The sequence below is a fragment of the Cervus elaphus genome, chromosome 4, assembly GCF_910594005.1.
Source record: "Cervus elaphus chromosome 4, mCerEla1.1, whole genome shotgun sequence".
Taxonomy (NCBI): Eukaryota; Metazoa; Chordata; class Mammalia; order Artiodactyla; family Cervidae; genus Cervus; species Cervus elaphus.
The window spans coordinates 57554642-57571643 of NC_057818.1; the positions used below are offsets into that span (position 1 = coordinate 57554642).

The window sequence follows — 17002 nt, forward strand, 5'->3', positions numbered from 1 at the left end:
CTTCTCTTTTCACACACAGGACGCCCAGACACCCTCCGGCTCAGACATGCTGCCGCTGCTGCTGCTGCCGCTGCTGTGGGCGGGTGAGTGGACGGCGGGGCGGGGGTGGGCGGGGCGGGGGCTCGGCTGACCCTCGATTCCCCGCAGGGTCCCTGGCTCAGGATCCGAGATACCGGCTGGACATGCAGCCATCCGTGTTGGTGCAGGAGGGCCTGTGTGTCCGCGTGCCCTGCTCCTTCTCCTATGACACGGACGTCTTCAGTGCTTCTAGCCCTGTTCACGGCTTCTGGTTCCGGGAAGCGGCCAATGAAATCGTGGATGCCCCCGTGGCCACAAACAAATTAGATCGTCAAGTTCAGGAGGAGGCCCAGGGCCGATTCCACCTCTTCGGGGACCCCAGGAACAACAGCTGCTCCCTGGAGATCAGAGATGCCAGGAAGAGTGACAGCGGTTCCTACTCTTTTCGTGTGGAGAGAGGAAGTATCAAATGGAGTTACAAGTCTGAACAGTTCTTCCTGAATGTGACAGGTAAGCCGTGGATCTAGGAGAGGCCACAGTGGGGGTCGTGGGGGTCCCAGGGCAGGGCTGGGGTGGGGGCCCCTCCTGGGAGGGCGTTGGGGGTAAAGCAGGTGGGGGCTCAGAGGGAGGGGCTGGACTGCAGCCTGAAGCTTCTCTGGGGGCCACACCTCAAAGCCTCCTCCCGATCCCCATCTTCCCCCTCCTCTCACCAGCCCTAACCCACCAGCCCCACGTCCTCAGCCCGGGGGCCCTGGATGCCGGCCGCCCCGGGAACCTGACCTGCTCTGTGCCCTGGGCCTGTGAGCGGGCCACTCCTCCCATCTTCTCCTGGACGTCAGCTGCCCCCAGCTCCCTGGGCCCCAGGACCCTCTTCTCGTCGGTGCTCACCCTCACCCCAAGGCCCCAGGACCACGGCACCAGGCTCACCTGCCAGGTGAAGTTCCCCAGAAGTGGGGTGATGGTGGAGCGGACCATCCTGCTCAATGTCACCTGTGAGTGAGGGGTGAGGATGCCCGGGGGGCCTGAGGATGTGGGGGCAGGCAGGAGATGGGAGGTGTTCTTGTCCTGGAGGCCCAGCTAAGGAGGGGGCTAGAGGGACGTATGCCTGTCCCTCCTGGGTTCTACAGATCTGGGTAGGGGCGGAGAGGGGATGACTACACTTCCGTCATCCCAGTCCTCCCGCTGAGGAAGGAAATCCTCTCTCCCAGTCCCAGGTGCTCCACAGAGACCAGTGACCAGAGACTTCCAAAGAAACAGCACAGGTATGAAGGAGGGCCCCTCCTGGGCTGTCGGGGGTGAGGGTGCTTCCGGCTCAGGGCTGGGCTGGGCTCTGCTGGTCCCTGTCTCACTCTGGACCCACCCCAGTGACCGGAGCCCCCGGTGGGTGAGCCCAGTGGTCCCTGCCCCTCCTCTGCCCCCATGGCCACTCTGCCCAGCTGTCCCCACCGGCCCCTCACTCCCCTGGGACTTGCCCACTTCCTCTTCTGCTCCCCAAGAGCAGGGCGACATCCCCAGGGCAGAGTCCACCCCTCAAAGCGCCTCACCATCCACGACCTGACTCCTCCAGCTCTGCTGTTTATTTTCTCCCAATAGCTTGTAACTTATGCATGTTTTGATGGATCGTATATTTTGAAAGCGTTTTGTTTTCACCACGGCCATATATGGTGAAACCTTTTGCTCTTTGCTCATACCAGGTGAAAACTGGCATATCTATATGGCATTGCTTAGTTAAATGCATTATTTTTATTGAGGAAAAATCAGATAAAATAAAATCGACCATTTTAGCCAGTTTAAAACAGACAACAGTTGGCTTCAAGAATGTTCACGATGTTGTACAAGTCTCACCACTCCCTAAATCCATCCGTCTCAGATTTTCATCATCCCAGAGGGAAGCCTGGTGCCCATGAAGTAGTCACTCACCACACTGTCCTCCCCAGCCCTGGGCAACCACTGACCTGCTGTCCATGTCCATGGATCTGCCTATGGGGGACATTTCATACAAGTTGAATGTTACAAGACTATGGCCTTTTCCATGTGGCTCCTTTCTCATAAAAAAAACATTTTCCAGGATCACTCATTAAGCATGTATCAGTATCAGTTTCTTTTTGTCTGAACAATATTTCATTGCATGGATGGACCAGCTTCTGGTTTATCTGTTTAGCAGTGGATGGACATCTGGGTTATTTCTACTCTGGGGCTATTACAATGCTGCTATGAATGTGCTATACTTTTTTTTTTAATCATTGACTGCAGTTTTCTTGGGCATATACCTAGGAGTGAAATTTCTGGGTCAAATGGTAGATTCTACATTTAAATTTCTGAGGAAATTTCAGCTGTTTTTCACACTGGCAGGACCATTTTATGTTCCCACCATTAGTATATGTTGGCTCCAATTTCTCCAGATCCTTGTTGATGTTGTTGTTTTCCTTTAAAAGCGCAAAAGAAATTTGGGTGTGAAGAAATATCTCATCATGATTTCAATTATGTTTATGGAGTGAGTAATGATGTCATTCCTTTTTCAAAATGAAATTATTGGTCATTTGGAGAAATTTTTTAATCCGTTGTTCCATTTTTAAAATTGCAATGTTTGTCTTTTTGTTGTTGAATTGTAAGATTTTTTTAATATAGGCTGGGTACTACATACACATCAAATCTATGATGTGCAAATATTTTCTCCCATTACATGGTTGGCTTTTCACTTTCTCAGTAGTGTCAATTGACAAACAGAATTTTTCGTTTTCATGAAGTCCAACTCATGCATTTTCTGCACCGCTCCCCCCCCCCCATTCAACTGCTGGATGGTAAGGGCATGGGGATGGGGTGAGGCGTGGGCACATGGGGTCTGGCATCCAGTGAGTCAAGATGGCCTGGAGTCCTTGTGGGAGAGGAAGGAGGCAGGATGAGGTCCAACAGGTGAATTTGTCCTGGTCCCACTTTCCTGCAGGGCAGTCAGGGCGTGTGGCAAGGTGGTGCTGAAACCACAGGTGGCGTCTTGGGGGACTCCAATGAGCTCTGGTTCTTTATGACTCAGCACAGAAAGAATTCATTGAGAGGCAAAGTCACAATAAGAAGTGATTTATTAGAACAGGATGCTGAGGAGGCTCACAAGCCGAATTTCCAGAGGGTGCCGTGCCCCGAGACATCAGTGGTTTAGGTCTCATAAAGAAAGGAAAGGTGGAAACAAGGGGAAGTTCAGCTCCTTCTTCATTCTTGAGTAGACGTCACATTCCCTCACTAGGTCTCCTTCCACACCATGCTGGGGAATCTGCTTGTCCCCACATGGTCAAGCTGGGGCTGCCGTGGAGTCATGGAAAATTCACATCTCAGTACAGTGAGGGCCTTTCACTTTGAAGGGTCCTCTCTCTGTAAATTATTATTTTTGTGTGTGCAGACAGCACATCCTAGGGCTCATTAACTCACTGAGCTCGCTGGGCAAGGTGTGGGGACTCATGCCGCGGACATTTCATTGTTTGGGGCCACATCTCATGCTGCAGCTCCTGGTTTTGTTGCTAAGCAAGACTGCTCTCTTGAGTGACCATTAACTTGCAGGGTCTCGAATACCTTTTTCTTTACCTACGATCCCCTAGTGGGATTAATGATTTAATCACCTACTTTGTTCCTTTATTCTGTCCCTGCCAGTCCTGGTGGCCTTCTGGGAAGCGGCTGTCAAGATCCCACTCCTCTTCCTCTGCCTTCTGGCCCTCCTGTGAGCACTGCCCCGGGAGAGGGGAGGGGTGGGGCGGGCAGGGTGCAGGGGGCTGCAGCCTTGACCCAGCACCACCGGGGGTGGGGCAGGGCCAGCAGGAGGCTGAAGGGAAGGGGGGGTTGGGGTTGGCGGTGCTTAGGGTTCCCCTGGGGTATGGGCTGTTCTCTGTCTGGCGTCAAGGTTGGGTGAGTCTGCTGCCCAGTTGCACCCTGTTCTGGTCAGAATGAAACAGCCTGGTCTCTTCTCTCAGCGTGAGGTCCTGCAGGATGAAGACAGCCAGGCCTGCAAGGGGCACCTCAGATGCAACCTCCATCCCAGGTTAACCCTTCAGGTGAGTGATGCAGGCATCTCACTGCCCAACATCACACTGCACACCTCCCCCAGGATGACCTTCAGGATTGCCCGGCTCAGCGTGGCCAAAGTAGAGCTGCCATCTTCCTCCCCATACTCACTTCTCTGCTTGGCTCTCTGTCACACTGATGACAAGGCAGCCTCTAAGCCCAGATGTTGGGAAGGGGGCAGGCTTTCCCCCCTTTCATCACCCCCTTCCCTCCTCTGGGATCCAACAATTCAGTAAGTGCTATCCATTCTTCCTCCTAAGCACAGCTCATCTTGAAGCCCATCTCCTCCCGGTCTTGACCTGGTCCTTCCAGCAGCCTCGTCTCTTCCCTGAGTCACTGAACCCACCCACCTCCTGCTTCCTCTCACTGGGAAACACGGCCCTTGGGTCAGAGGACTCACCAGAGACGGTTCCCATCCACTTCCCACACAGTCGGAGCAGCTGTGTTTCCTGCCCACTCAGGGGACAGAGGAGCCCACACCGCAGGCTGGATTCGAAGCCCTGGTGGGCCCTCCGTGCTGACTCTCCACACAGATTAGCCCTCTGTCTGCATCTCCCAACATCTCCACACCCAGCCTGGTCAGAATCTGTGACTCTGAGACTCTCTATGTGCAGTGCCTTCTCCTGAAACGCCCTTTCCTCCCCACCCCTGCCTGCCTGAGTCCTGAGCAACCTGCAGGCTCAGGCTTCAACGTCACTGTGTGTGTGTGTGTGCACTTCATTGTCTGGTTTTGCCTGGAAGAGCCACATCCGTTTAATTGCAGAGTATTCATAAGGTACTATTGCACATCTACTTTAAGCCATCTTGTGGTAGGTGCCCAGTGGGCATCAGTGAATACAACATCAAAATTCTGTGTCATTGGGACTTCCCTGGTGGTTCAGTGGCTAAGACTGCCCTCCCAGTAGGTCAGCTGGGTTTGATCCCGGATCAGGGAACTAGATCCCACATGCTGAAACTAAGAGTTCACATGCTGCGACCAGAGATCCTGCATGGGCAACTAAGACAGCTAAATTTTAAAAAAAAGTAAATAAATATATATTTTTAAAAAATCTGTCTTCGAGCATAGGGTACAGATTTGTGGTTGCCTAGGAGAAGGGGTGGTGGGAGACGGATGGGCTGGGATTTTGTGGTTAGCAGATGCAAACTGTGATATATAGAATGGATAAACAGCAAGACCCTCATTCTACTGCGTAGCACAGGGAATTATATTCAACATCCTGTGATAAACTATTATGGAAAAGAATTTGACAAGGAATATATACGTATGTATACCTGTTAGGTAGTTAGAATAGGAAAAAGGAGTCCAGAATGGCGGTGACTAAAAGACAAGGAAGGGAAAAGCCCATGAAAATAGAACAAAGGAAGGTCTGAGGACCTGAGTGAGGACCTCAGGTAGAACAAACAGCACTCCTGGCTAACCCAATTTACATAGGTCAGTCCCAGGGGGAGAAAAAACATATAAAAAGAGGAGCCAAAAGGCCTGGGGGGGGGGGGTGTCTCTCTTCTGCACACACGCATGGGCGCATGCTCTCGCACGCTCTCTCTCGCTCACTCTTCTCTTCGCGTCTTTGGGTCCGCATGCCCTCACGCCTCAAGGATGTATTTTCCTTTATTTTCTAAATAAAGCTGAGCTATAACACGGAGCTGTAACACTGATCTGTCTGAAAGCTGTAACACGGTTTGTCCGAGAGCTGAGACACGGTCTGTCTGAGGGCTTTAACGTCCGTCACTTCAAATTTTTGTGGTGACGAGCCAGAACTGGGGAAATTACACACTCCCCTGACATAACTGAATCACTTTGCTGGACAGCAGAAACTAACACAACATTTTGGAAATTGCAAATCAACTATGACGTTGTGCTGTGGCATGCATGCTCCATCGTTTCCAACTCTTTTGTGACCCCGTGGACTGTAGCCCACCAGGCTCCTCTGTCCATGGTGTTTCCCAAGAAAGAATACTGGAGTGGGTTGCCATGGCCTCCTCCAGCGGATCTTCCCAACACAGGGGTGGAACACATCAGTAAAAAAGTTTCTTTTTTACAGCTCTATCATGAAGAAGCCCTCCTTCTGGAAACAAAGATAGAAACAAAAGGAAATAAGGGGGGAAATTGAGAGTGTTGGTTGGTAATATGTGTTTAGAGAAGCATCACCCAGGGAAAGACCACATGGCATTTAGGGGGACAATTTTGTATATCCGAGAGGTGAGGTTTGAGCTGAGACTTGATGATGGTGAGAAAGCAGGTTCTGCGATCATCTGAGGCAGTTACCCCAAGACGGTGGGCGTGGGGGATGGGAGACAGGGAGTGTGAAAGCTCCGATGCCGCTGTGCTGTGCTGCGGAAGCAACCAGAGGCTGGTGCGTGACAGCACAGGGAAGCAAAGGGGCGTGGGGAGAAGCTGGGGGGACGCTGCAGACCCCGAGGCCGTACAGACTTTGGGAGGGCTTCAGGCCAAGGTAGCATCCGAAAGTCTTTGAGGAGGGCAGTCATATGACTGAACCATTTTTTAAAAAGGATCTTCATGAAATTGCAAGTCAAAACCACAATGAGGCATCAACTGCTACCCACCAGACTCACAAAAAAGGCTACAAGTAGTAAATGCTGGAGAGGATGTGGAGAAAAGGGAACCTTCCTACACTGTTGGTGGGAATGTAAACTAGTGTAGCCACTATGAAGAACACAATGGAGGTTCCTTAAAATACCAAAAATAGAGTTACCATCTGATCCAGCAGTCCCACTCCTGGATGTTTATCTGGAGAAAGCTCTAATTCAAAAAGATATATGCAGCCCCATGTTCATAGCAACACTATTCACGATAGCCAAGATGTGGAAGCAACTTAAGTGTCTATCAATAGATAATGGATGAAAAAGATAATGATCTATGTATATAGTGGAATATTACTCAGGCATAAAATGAAAGGAAATAATGCCATCTGCAGCAACATGGATGGACCCAGAGATTATCACTTTAAAATAAGTCAAAGACTGACATTATATAAATCACTTATGTGGAATCTACAAAATAATACAAATGAATGTATTTACAAGACAGAAACAGACTCACAGACATAGAAAACAAATTTATGGTTACCAAAGGGGAAAGGAGGTGGAGGGAGGGATAAATCAGGGGTTTGGGACTAACACATACACACTGCATGCATGTGTACCAGGTCGCTTCAATGGTGTCCGACTTTGTGCGACCGCATGACTATAGCCTGCCAGGCTCCCCTGTCCATGGGATTCTCTAGGCAAGAATACTGGAGTGGGTTTTCATGCCCTCCTCCAGGGGATCTTTCAGACCCAGGGATGGACGGTCTCCTGCATTGCAGGTAGACTCTGTACCGACTGAGCCACCAGGGAAGCCTCATATACATACTACTATCTATAAAAGAGATAATCAACAAGGACTTAATGTAGAGCAGAAGGAAGTCTACTCAATATTCTGTAATAACCTATATGGAAAAAAAATCTAAACAAGAATGGGTATATGTATGTGTGTAACTAAATCATGTTGCTGTACAACGGAAACTAACACAGTCTTGTAAGTCAACTATATTCTAATACAAAATAAAAACTATATTACATTGAAAAATAAATCCTTTGGGGCACATTTAAAAGAAGTTTTGTCTGCACTGACTCACAGAACATGTGTTTGCCCTTTTTGTTTTACATGAAGCAAGATGCTATACAGTTTTATTTTGAAAATGCAACTGAAAGTTTGTGAATCAGCATAGTAGATGTTTCTTTTTTCTTTAAAAAAATCCACTGTCATAATTCCAGAAAACCCCCAGAATGCTGCCAGGACTCATGGCAGTCTCACCAGTGACAAAGCTCTAGAGCCGGCAGTGCTGTGTGTCGGGGGAGGAAGTGAGGGCCCCGGGCGGGGGGCATCTCTCGGGTGGGGACCAGGTGAGTTGGATCCCTTCTGGCCTCCAGGTCACCACCCAGAGATGCTCACCGCTGGGGGGGGATGCGTGAATGGGTGGCGGGCTGCTGCGTTCACTCCACCCAGGAGCCCCTTCTTGTCTTCTGCTCCAGACGCTCCCACAGACCATAAAGAGCCTGACATCTCAAAGGAATGACCACCCGAGGGCCTCCGTGAGGCTGTGACTCTCCAGGTCAAGAGAAGAGTTGAGCAGCGCCCTGGTGTATAAAGCGGAGCCCAGATGGGAGAACCTTAGGAGGCCGCCTGAGTCCCAGCCCTCGGCGTCCTCACAGGTCCAAGCTCTGCTGCTGGAGGGACGCGCCCCAGATGGGGGTCAGGACAGGGGTCCCCTGCGTGTCTGCTCCTCTCTGGGCAGGTCTCCGGGGTCTCTGGGCGGAGGGGCGTCCTGTCCGCTGTGTGTGGAGGAGGAGGAGGAGGAGAAGTTCCTCTTCTGTGAACAGAGTCTCGTGCTCCTCCCCAGCCTCCCACGGGTCTCCCCACAGCCCTACCTCCCTCTCGCCTTCCCCTTCTCTTTTCACACACAGGACGCCCAGACACCCTCCGGCTCAGACATGCTGCCGCTGCTGCTGCTGCCGCTGCTGTGGGCGGGTGAGTGGACGACGGGGCGGGGGTGGGCGGGGCGGGGGCTCGGCTGACCCTGGATTCCCCTCAGGGTCCCTGGCTCAGGATCCGAGATACCGGCTGGACGTGCAGCCGTCCGTGTCGGTGCAGGAGGGCCTGTGTGCCTGCGTGCCCTGCTCCTTCTCCTATGCCACGGACGTCTTCAGTGGTTCTAGCCCTGTTCACGGCTTCTGGTTCCGGGAAGGGGCCAATGAAATCGTGGATGCCCCCGTGGCCACAAACAAATTAGATCGTCAAGTTCAGGAGGAGGCCCAGGGCCGATTCCACCTCCTCGGGGACCCCAGGAACAACAACTGCTCCCTGGAGATCAGAGACGCCAGGCAGAGCGACAGCGGTTCCTACTTTTTTCGTATGGAAAGAGGAAGTATCAAATGGGGTTACAAGTCTGAACAGTTCTTCTTGAATGTGACAGGTAAGCCGTGGATCTAGGAGAGGCCACAGTGGGGGTCGTGGGGGTACCAGGGCAGTGCTGGGGTGGGGGCCCCTCCTGGGAGGGCGTTGGGAGTAAAGCAGGTGGGGTTCAGAGGGAGGGGTTGGACTGCAGCCTGAAGCTTCTCTGGGGGCCACACCTCAAAGCCTCCTCCCGATCCCCCGTCTCCCCCTCCTCTCACCAGCCCTCACCCACCAGCCCCACGTCCTCAGCCCAGGGGCCCTGGAGGCTGGCCGCCCCGGGAACCTGACCTGCTCTGTGCCCTGGGCCTGCGAGCGGGCCATGCCCCCCATCTTCTCCTGGACGTCCGCTGCCCCCAGCTCCCTGGGCCCCAGGACCCCCTTCTCGTCGGTGCTCACCCTCACCCCACGGCCCCAGGACCACGGCACCAGGCTCACCTGCCAGGTGAAGTTCCCCAGAAGCGGGGTGATGGTGGAGCGGACCATCCTGCTCAATGTCACCTGTGAGTGAGGGGTGAGGATGCCCGGGGGGCCTGAGGATGTGGGGGCAGGCAGGAGATGGGAGGTGCTCTTGTCCTGGAGGCCCAGCTAAGGAGGGGGCTAGAGGGATGTATGCCTGTCCCTCCTGGCTTCTACAGATCTGGGTAGGGGCGGGGAGGGGATGACTACACTTCTGTCATCCAGTCCTCCCGCTGAGGAAGGAAATCCTCTCTCCCAGTCCCAGGTGCTCCACAGAGACCAGTGACCAGAGACTTCCAAAGAAACAGCACAGGTATGAAGGAGGGCCCCTCCTGGGCTGTCGGGGGTGAGGGTGCTTCCGGCTCAGGGCTGGGCTGGGCTCTGCTGGTCCCTGTCTCACTCTGGACCCACCCCAGTGACCGGAGCCCCCTGGTGGGTGAGCCCAGTGGTCCCTGCCCCTCCTCTGCCCCCATGGCCACTCTGCCTGCTATCCCCACCGGCCCCTCACTCCCCTGGGACTTGCCCACTTCCTCTTCTGCTCCCCAAGAGCAGGGTGACATTCCCAGGGCAGAGTCCACCCCTCAAAGCGCCTCACCATCCACGACCTGACTCCTCCAGCTCTGCTGTTTATTTTCTCCCAATAGCTTATAACTTATGCATGTTTTCATGGATCATATATTTTGAAAGCATTTTGTTTTCACCACGGCCGTATATGGTGAAACCTTTTGCTCTTTGCTCATACCAGGTGAAAACTGGCATATCTATATGGCATTGCTTATTTAAATGCATTATTTTTATTGAGGAAAAATCAGATAAAATAAAATTGACCATTTTAGCCAGTTTAAAACAGACAACAGTTGGCTTCAAGAATGTTCACGTTGTTGTACAAGTCTCACCACTCCCTAAATCCATCTGTCTCAGATTTTCATCGTCCCAGAGGGAAGCCTGATGCCCATGAAGTAGTCACTCACCACACTGTCCTCCCCAGCCCTGGACAACCACTGACCTGCTGTCCATGTCCATGGATCTGCCTATGGGGGACATTTCATACAAGTTGAATGTTACAAGACTGTGGCCTTTTCCATGTGGCTCCTTTCTCATAAAAAAACATTTTCCAGGATCACTCATTAAGCATGTATCAGTATCAGTTTCTTTTTGTCTGAACAATATTTCATTGCATGGATGGACCAGCTTCTGGTTTACCTGTTTAGCAGTGGATGGACATCTGGGTTATTTCTACTCTGGGGCTATTACAATGCTGCTATGAATGTGCTATACTTTTTTTTTAATCATTGACTGCAGTTTTCTTGGGCATATACCTAGGAGTGAAATTGCTGGGTCAAATGGTAGATTCTACATTTAAATTTCTGAGGAAATGTCAGCTGTTTTTCACACTGGCAGGACCATTTTATGTTCCCACCATTAGTATATGTTGGCTCCAATTTCTCCAGATCCTTGTTGATGTTGATATTTTCCTTTAAAAGTGCAAAAGAAATTTGGGTGTGAAGAAATATCTCATCATGATTTCAATTATGTTTATGGAGTGAGTAATGATGACATTCCTTTTTTAAAATGAAATTATTGGTCATTTGGAGAAATTTTTTAATCCGTTGTTCCATTTTTAAAATTGCAATGTTTGTCTTTTTGTTGTTGAATTGTAAGATTTTTTTAATATAGGCTGGGTACTACATACATATCAAATCTATGATGTGCAAATATTTTCTCCCATTAGATGGTTGGCTTTTCACTTTCTCAGTAGTGTCAATTGATAAACAGATTTTTCGTTTTCATGAAGTCCAATTCATGCATTTTCTGCACCGCCCCCCAATTCAACTGCTGGATGGTAAGGGCATGGGGATGGGGTGAGGCATGGGCACATGGGGTCTGGCATCCAGTGAGTCAAGAAGGCCTGGAGTCCTTGTGGAAGAGGAAGGAGGCAGGATGAGGTCCAACAGGTGAATTTGTCCTGGTCCCACTTTCCTGCAGGGCAGTCAGGGCGTGTGGCAAGGTGGTGCTGAAACCACAGGTGGCGTCTTGGGGGACTCCAATGAGCTCTGGTTCTTTATGACTCAGCACAGAAAGAATTCATTGAGAGGCAAAGTCACAATAAGAAGTGATTTATTAGAACAGGATGCTGAGGAGGCTCACAAGCCGAATTTCCAGAGGGTGCCATGCCCTGAGATCTCAGTGGTTTAGGTCTCATAAAGAAAGGAAAGGTGGAAACAAGGGGAAGTTCAGCTCCTTCTTCATTCTTGAGTAGACGTCACATTCCCTCACTAGGTCCCCTTCCACACCATGCTGGGGAATCTGCTTGTCCCCACATGGTCAAGCTGGGGCTGCCGTGGAGTCATGGAAAATTCACATCTCAGTACAGTGAGGGCCTTTCACTTTGAAGGGTCCTCTCTCTGTAAATTATTATTTTTGTGTGTGCAGACAGCACATCCTAGGGCTCATTAACTCACTGAGCTCGCTGGGCAAGGTGTGGGGACTCATGCCGTGGACATTTCATTGTTTGGGGCCACATCTCATGCTGCAGCTCCTGGTTTTGTTGCTAAGCAAGACTGCTCTCTTGAGTGACCATTAACTTGCAGGGTCTCGCATACCTTTTTCTTTACCTATGATCCCCTAGTGGGATTAATGATTTAATCACCTACTTTGTTCCTTTATTCTGTCCCTGCCAGTCCTGGTGGCCTTCTGGGAAGCGGCTGTCAAGATCGCACTCCTCTTCCTCTGCCTTCTGGCCCTCCTGTGAGCACTGCCCCGGGAGAGGGGAAGGGTGGGGCGGGCAGGGTGCAGGGGGCTGCAGCCTTGACCCAGCACCACCGGGGGTGGGGCAGGGCCAGCAGGAGGCTGAAGGGAAGGGGGGGTTGGGGTTGGCGGTGCTTAGGGTTCCCCTGGGGTATGGGCTGTTCTCTGTCTGGCGTCAAGGTTGGGTGAGTCTGCTGCCCAGTTGCACCCTGTTCTGGTCAGAATGAAACAGCCTGGTCTCTTCTCTCAGCGTGAGGTCCTGCAGGATGAAGACAGCCAGGCCTGCAGGGGGCACCTCAGATGCAACCTCCATCCCAGGTTAACCCTTCAGGTGAGTGATGCAGGCATCTCACTGCCCAACATCACACTGCACACCTTCCCCAGCATGACCTTCAGGATTGCCCGGCTCAGCGTGGCTGAAATAGAGCTGCCATCTTCCTTCCCATACTCACTTCTCTGCTTGGCTCTCTGTCACACTGATGACAAGGCAGCCTCTAAGCCCAGATGTTGGGAAGGGGGCAGGCGTTCCCCCCTTTCATCACCCCCTTCCCTCCTCTGGGATCCAACAGTTCAGTAAATGCTATCCATTCTTCCTCCTAAGCACAGCTCATCTTGAAGCCCATCTCCTCCCAGTCCTGACCCTGGTCCTTCCAGCAGCCTCGTCTCTTCCCTGAGTCACTGAACCCACCTACCTCCTGCTTCCTCTCACTGGGAAACACGGCCCTTGGGTCAGAGGACTCACCAGAGACGGTTCCCATCCACTTCCCACACAGTCGGAGCCGCTGTGTTTCCTCCCCACTCAGGGGACGGAGGGGCCCACACCGCAGGCTGGATTCGAAGCCCTGGTGGGCCCTCCGTGCTGACTCTCCACACAGATTAGCCCTCTGTCTGCATCTCCCAACATCTCCACACCCAGCCTGGTCATAATCTGTGACTCTGAGACTCTCTATGTGCATGCAGTGCCTTCTCCTGAAACGCCCTTTCCTCCCCACCCCTGCCTGCCTGAGTCCTGAGCAACCTGCAGGCTCAGGCTTCAACGTCACTGTGTGTGTGTGTGTGCACTTCATTGTCTGGTTTTGCCTGGAAGAGCCACATCCGTTTAATTGCAGAGTATTCATAAAGTACTACTGCACATCTACTCTAAGCCATCTTGTGGTAGGTGCGCAGTGGGCATCAGTGAATACAACATCAAAATTCTGTGTCACTGGGACTTCCCTGGTGGTTCAGTGGCTAAGACTTCCCTCCCAGTGCAGGTCAGCTGGGTTTGATCCTGGGTCAGGGAACTAGGTCCCACATGCTGAAACTAAGAGTTCACATGCTGCAACCAGAGATCCTGCATGGGCAACTAAGACAGCTTAATTAAAAAAAAGTAAATGAATATATATTTTAAAAAATCTGTCACCAAGCATAGGGCACAGATTTGTGGTTTCCTAGGAAAAGGGGTGGTGGGGGACAGACAGACTGGAATTTTGTGGCTAGCAGATGCAAACTGTGATATATAGAATGGATAAACAGCAAGACCCTCATTCTACTGCATAGCACAGGGAATTATATTCAACATCCTGTGATAAACTGTTATGGAAAAGAATATGAAAAGGAATACATATGTATGTATAACTGTTAGGTAGGTAGAATAGGAAAAAGGAGTCTGGAATGGCCATGACTAAAAGACAAGGAAGGGAAAAGCCCATGAAAATAGAACAAAGGAAAGTCTGAGGACCTGAGTGAGGACCTCAGGTAGAAGAAACTGCACTCCTGGCTAACCCAATTTACATAGGGCAGGCCCAGGGGGAGAAATAATATATAAATAGAGGAGCCAAAGGGCCTGGGGCAGTGGGGGCAGGGTCTCTCTTCTGCACACACGCATGTGTGCATGCTCTCACGCACTCTCTCTCTCGCTCGCTCTTCTCTTCACGTCTTTTGGGTTGGCATGCCCTCACGCCTGGAGGATATATTTTCCTTTATTTTCTAAATAAAGCCAAGCTGTAACACTGATCTGTCTGAAAGCTGTAACACAGTCTGTGAGAGCTGAGACACTGTCTGTTTGAGGGCTTTAACGTCCGTCGCTTCAAATTTTTACAGCGATGAGACAGAACCAAGGAAATTACACATTCCCCTGACATAACTGAATCACTTTGCTGGACAGCAGAAACTAACACAACATCTTGGAAATTGCAAATCAACTATGACGTTGTGCTGTGGCATGCATGCTCCATCGTTTCCAACTCTTTTGTGACCCCATGGACTGTAGCCCGCCAGGCTCCTCTGTCCATGGCATTTCCCAAGCAAGAATACTGGAGTGGGTTGCCATGGCCTCCTCCAGCGGATCTTCCCAACACAGGGGTGGAACACACCAATAAAAAAGTTTCTTTTTTACAGCTCTATCATGAAGAAGCTGTCCTTCTGGAAACAAAGATAGAAACAAAAGGAAATAAGGGGGAAAATTGAGAGTGTTGGATGGTAATATGTGTTTAGAGAAGCATCACCCAGGGAAAGGTCACGTGACATTTAGGGGGACAATTTTGGATATCCGAGAGGTGAGGTTTGAGCCGAGACTTGATGGTGAGAAAGCAGGTTCTGCGATCACCTGAGGGAGTTACCCCAAGAAGGTGGGCGTGGGGGAGGGGAGACAGGGAATGTGAAAGCTCCGATGCCGCTGTGCTGTGCTGCGGAAGCAACCAGAGGCTGGTGCATGACAGCACAAAACCAAAGGGCATGGGGAGAAGCTGGGGGGACGCTGCAGACCCCGAGGCCGTACCGACTTTGGGAGGGCTTCAGGCCAAGGCAGCATCCGGAAGTCTTTGAGGAGGGCAGTCATATGACTGAACCTTTTTTTGAAAAGGATCTTCATGAAATTGCAAATCAAAACCACAATGAGGCATCAACTGCTACCGACCAGACTCACAAAAAAGGCTACAAGTAGTAAATGCTGGAGAGGATGTGGAGAAAAGGGAAGCTTCCTACACTGTTGGTGGGAATGTAAACTAGTGTAGCCACTATGAAGAACACAATGGAGGTTCCTTAAAATACCAAAAATAGAGTTACCATCTGATCCAGCAATCCCACTCCTGGATGTTTATCCGGAGAAAGCTCTAATTCAAAAAGATATATGCAGCCCCATGTTCATAGCAACACTATTCACGATAGCCAAGATGTGGAAGCAACCTAAGTGTCTATCAATAGATAAATGGATGAAAAAGATAATGATCTATGTATATAGTGGAATATTACTCAGGCATAAAATGAAAGGAAATAATGCCATCTGCAGCAACATGGATGGACCCAGAGATTATCACGTTAAAGTACGTCAAAGACTGACATTATATAAATCACTTATGTGGAATCTACAAAATAATACAAATGAATGTATTTACAAGACAGAAACAGACTCACAGACATAGAAAACAAATTTATGGTTACCAAAGGGGAAAGGAGGTGGAGGGAGGGATAAATCAGGGGTTTGGGACTAACACATCCACACTGCATGCATGTGTACCAGGTCGCTTCAGTGGTGTCTGACTCTGTGCGACCCTATGACTATAGCCTGCCAGACTCCCCTGTCCATGGGCTTCTCCAGGCAAGAATACTGGAGTGGGTTGCCATTCCCTCCTCCAGGGGATGTTTCACACCCAGGGATGGAAGCCAGGTCTCCTGCGTTGCGGGTAGACTCTGTACCGACTGAGCCACCAGGGAAGCCTCATATACACACTACTATCTATAAAAGAGATAATCAACAAGGACTTAATGTAGAGCAGAAGGAAGTCTACTCAATATTCTGTAATAACCTATATGGAAAAAAAATCTAAACAAGAATGGGTATATGTATGTTTGTAACTAAATCATGTTGCTGTACAATGGAAACTAACACAGTCTTGTAAGTCAACTATATTCTAATACAAAATAAAAACTATATTACATTGAAAAATAAATCCTTTGGGGCACATTTAAAAGAAGTTTTTTCTGCACTGATTCACAGAACATGTGTTTGCCCTTTTTGTTTTACATGAAGCAAGATGCTATACAGTTTTATTTTGAAAATGCAATTGAAAGTTTGTGAATCAGCATAGTAGATGTTTCTTTTTTCTTTAAAAAAATCCACTGTCATAATTCCAGAAAACCCCCAGAATGCTGCCAGGACTCAAGGCAGTCTCACCAGTGACAAAGCTCTAGAGCCGGCAGTGCTGTGTGTGGGGGGAGGAAGTGAGGGCCCCGGGTGGGGGGCATCTCTCGGGCGGGGACCAGGTGAGTCGGATCCCTTCTGGCCTCCAGGTCACCACCCAGAGATGCTCACCGCTGGGGGGGATGTGTGAATGGGTGGCGGGCTGCTGCGTTCACTGCATCCAGGAGTCCCTTCTTGTCTTCTGCTCCAGACACTCCCACAGACCGTAAAGAGCCCGACATCTGCCAGGATTGACCACCCGAGGGTCTCCGTGAGGCTATGACTCTCCGGGTCAAGAGAGGAGTTGAGCTGCGCCCTGGTGTAGAAAGCGGAGCCCAGATGGGAGAACCTTAGGAGGCCGCCTGAGTCCCAGCCCTCGGCGTCCTCACAGGTCCAAGCTCTGCTGCTGGAGGGATGAGCCCGAGATGGGGGTGAGGACAGGGGTCCCCTGCGTGTCTGCTCCTCTCTGGGCAGGTCTCCGGGGTCTCTGGGCCCAGGGGCGTCCTGTCCGCTGTGTGTGGAGGAGGAGGAGGAGGAGAAGTTCCTCTTCTGTGAACAGAGTCTCGTGCTCCTCCCCGGCTTCCCACGGGTCTCCCCGCAGCCCTACCTCCCTCTCG

General features: G+C 50.8%; 2 protein-coding genes across 17 annotated transcripts; both read left to right on the forward strand.

Moving 5' to 3' along the window:
• On the forward strand, nt 1–8557 carry LOC122692378 (myeloid cell surface antigen CD33-like). Of its 10 annotated transcripts, none has more exons than XR_006340638.1 (8): nt 1–83; nt 148–528; nt 732–1010; nt 1227–1280; nt 3658–3724; nt 3905–4055; nt 7843–7971; nt 8101–8209. XR_006340638.1 is itself a non-coding variant. In XM_043899927.1 (8 exons), the coding sequence occupies exons 1-7, from the start codon at nt 47–49 to the stop codon at nt 8170–8172; spliced, it is 1041 nt and encodes a 346-aa protein (XP_043755862.1). In that variant the 5' UTR covers nt 1–46; the 3' UTR covers nt 8173–8180; nt 8533–8557. The 10 variants fall into 10 exon arrangements, 9 of the variants coding, with proteins under 9 accessions (XP_043755862.1, XP_043755861.1, XP_043755868.1 ...); XM_043899927.1 differs by lacking the exon at nt 7843–7971 and adding an exon at nt 8533–8557 and having other exon boundaries at nt 8101–8180; XM_043899926.1 differs by lacking the exon at nt 7843–7971 and having other exon boundaries at nt 8101–8275.
• Nucleotides 8465–16615, forward strand: LOC122692380 (myeloid cell surface antigen CD33-like). Of its 7 annotated transcripts, none has more exons than XM_043899939.1 (7): nt 8465–8596; nt 8661–9041; nt 9244–9522; nt 9738–9791; nt 12160–12226; nt 12477–12557; nt 16597–16615. In XM_043899939.1, the coding sequence occupies exons 1-6, from the start codon at nt 8560–8562 to the stop codon at nt 12547–12549; spliced, it is 891 nt and encodes a 296-aa protein (XP_043755874.1). In that variant the 5' UTR covers nt 8465–8559; the 3' UTR covers nt 12550–12557; nt 16597–16615. The 7 variants fall into 7 exon arrangements, with proteins under 7 accessions (XP_043755874.1, XP_043755875.1, XP_043755871.1 ...); XM_043899940.1 differs by lacking the exon at nt 16597–16615 and adding an exon at nt 16340–16358; XM_043899936.1 differs by lacking the exon at nt 16597–16615 and adding an exon at nt 12828–13140 and having other exon boundaries at nt 12407–12557.
• The last annotated feature ends 387 nt before the right edge of the window (nt 16616–17002 follow it).

What these genes read in the sequence shown, in the direction of transcription:
- LOC122692380 (XM_043899935.1), top strand. Translation starts at nt 8,560, where the DNA reads ATGCTGCCGCTGCTGCTGCTGCCGCTGCTGTGGGCGG. An exon ending in GCTGCCGCTGCTGTGGGCGG is followed by an intron (nt 8,597 to 8,660) that starts GTGAGTGGACGA and finishes GATTCCCCTCAG; the next exon opens with GGTCCCTGGCTCAGGATCCG. An exon ending in CTTCCAAAGAAACAGCACAG is followed by an intron (nt 9,792 to 12,159) that starts GTATGAAGGAGG and finishes TGTCCCTGCCAG; the next exon opens with TCCTGGTGGCCTTCTGGGAA.
- LOC122692378 (XM_043899927.1), top strand. Translation starts at nt 47, where the DNA reads ATGCTGCCGCTGCTGCTGCTGCCGCTGCTGTGGGCGG. An exon ending in CATCCTGCTCAATGTCACCT is followed by an intron (nt 1,011 to 1,226) that starts GTGAGTGAGGGG and finishes CCTCTCTCCCAG; the next exon opens with TCCCAGGTGCTCCACAGAGA. An exon ending in CTTCCAAAGAAACAGCACAG is followed by an intron (nt 1,281 to 3,657) that starts GTATGAAGGAGG and finishes TGTCCCTGCCAG; the next exon opens with TCCTGGTGGCCTTCTGGGAA.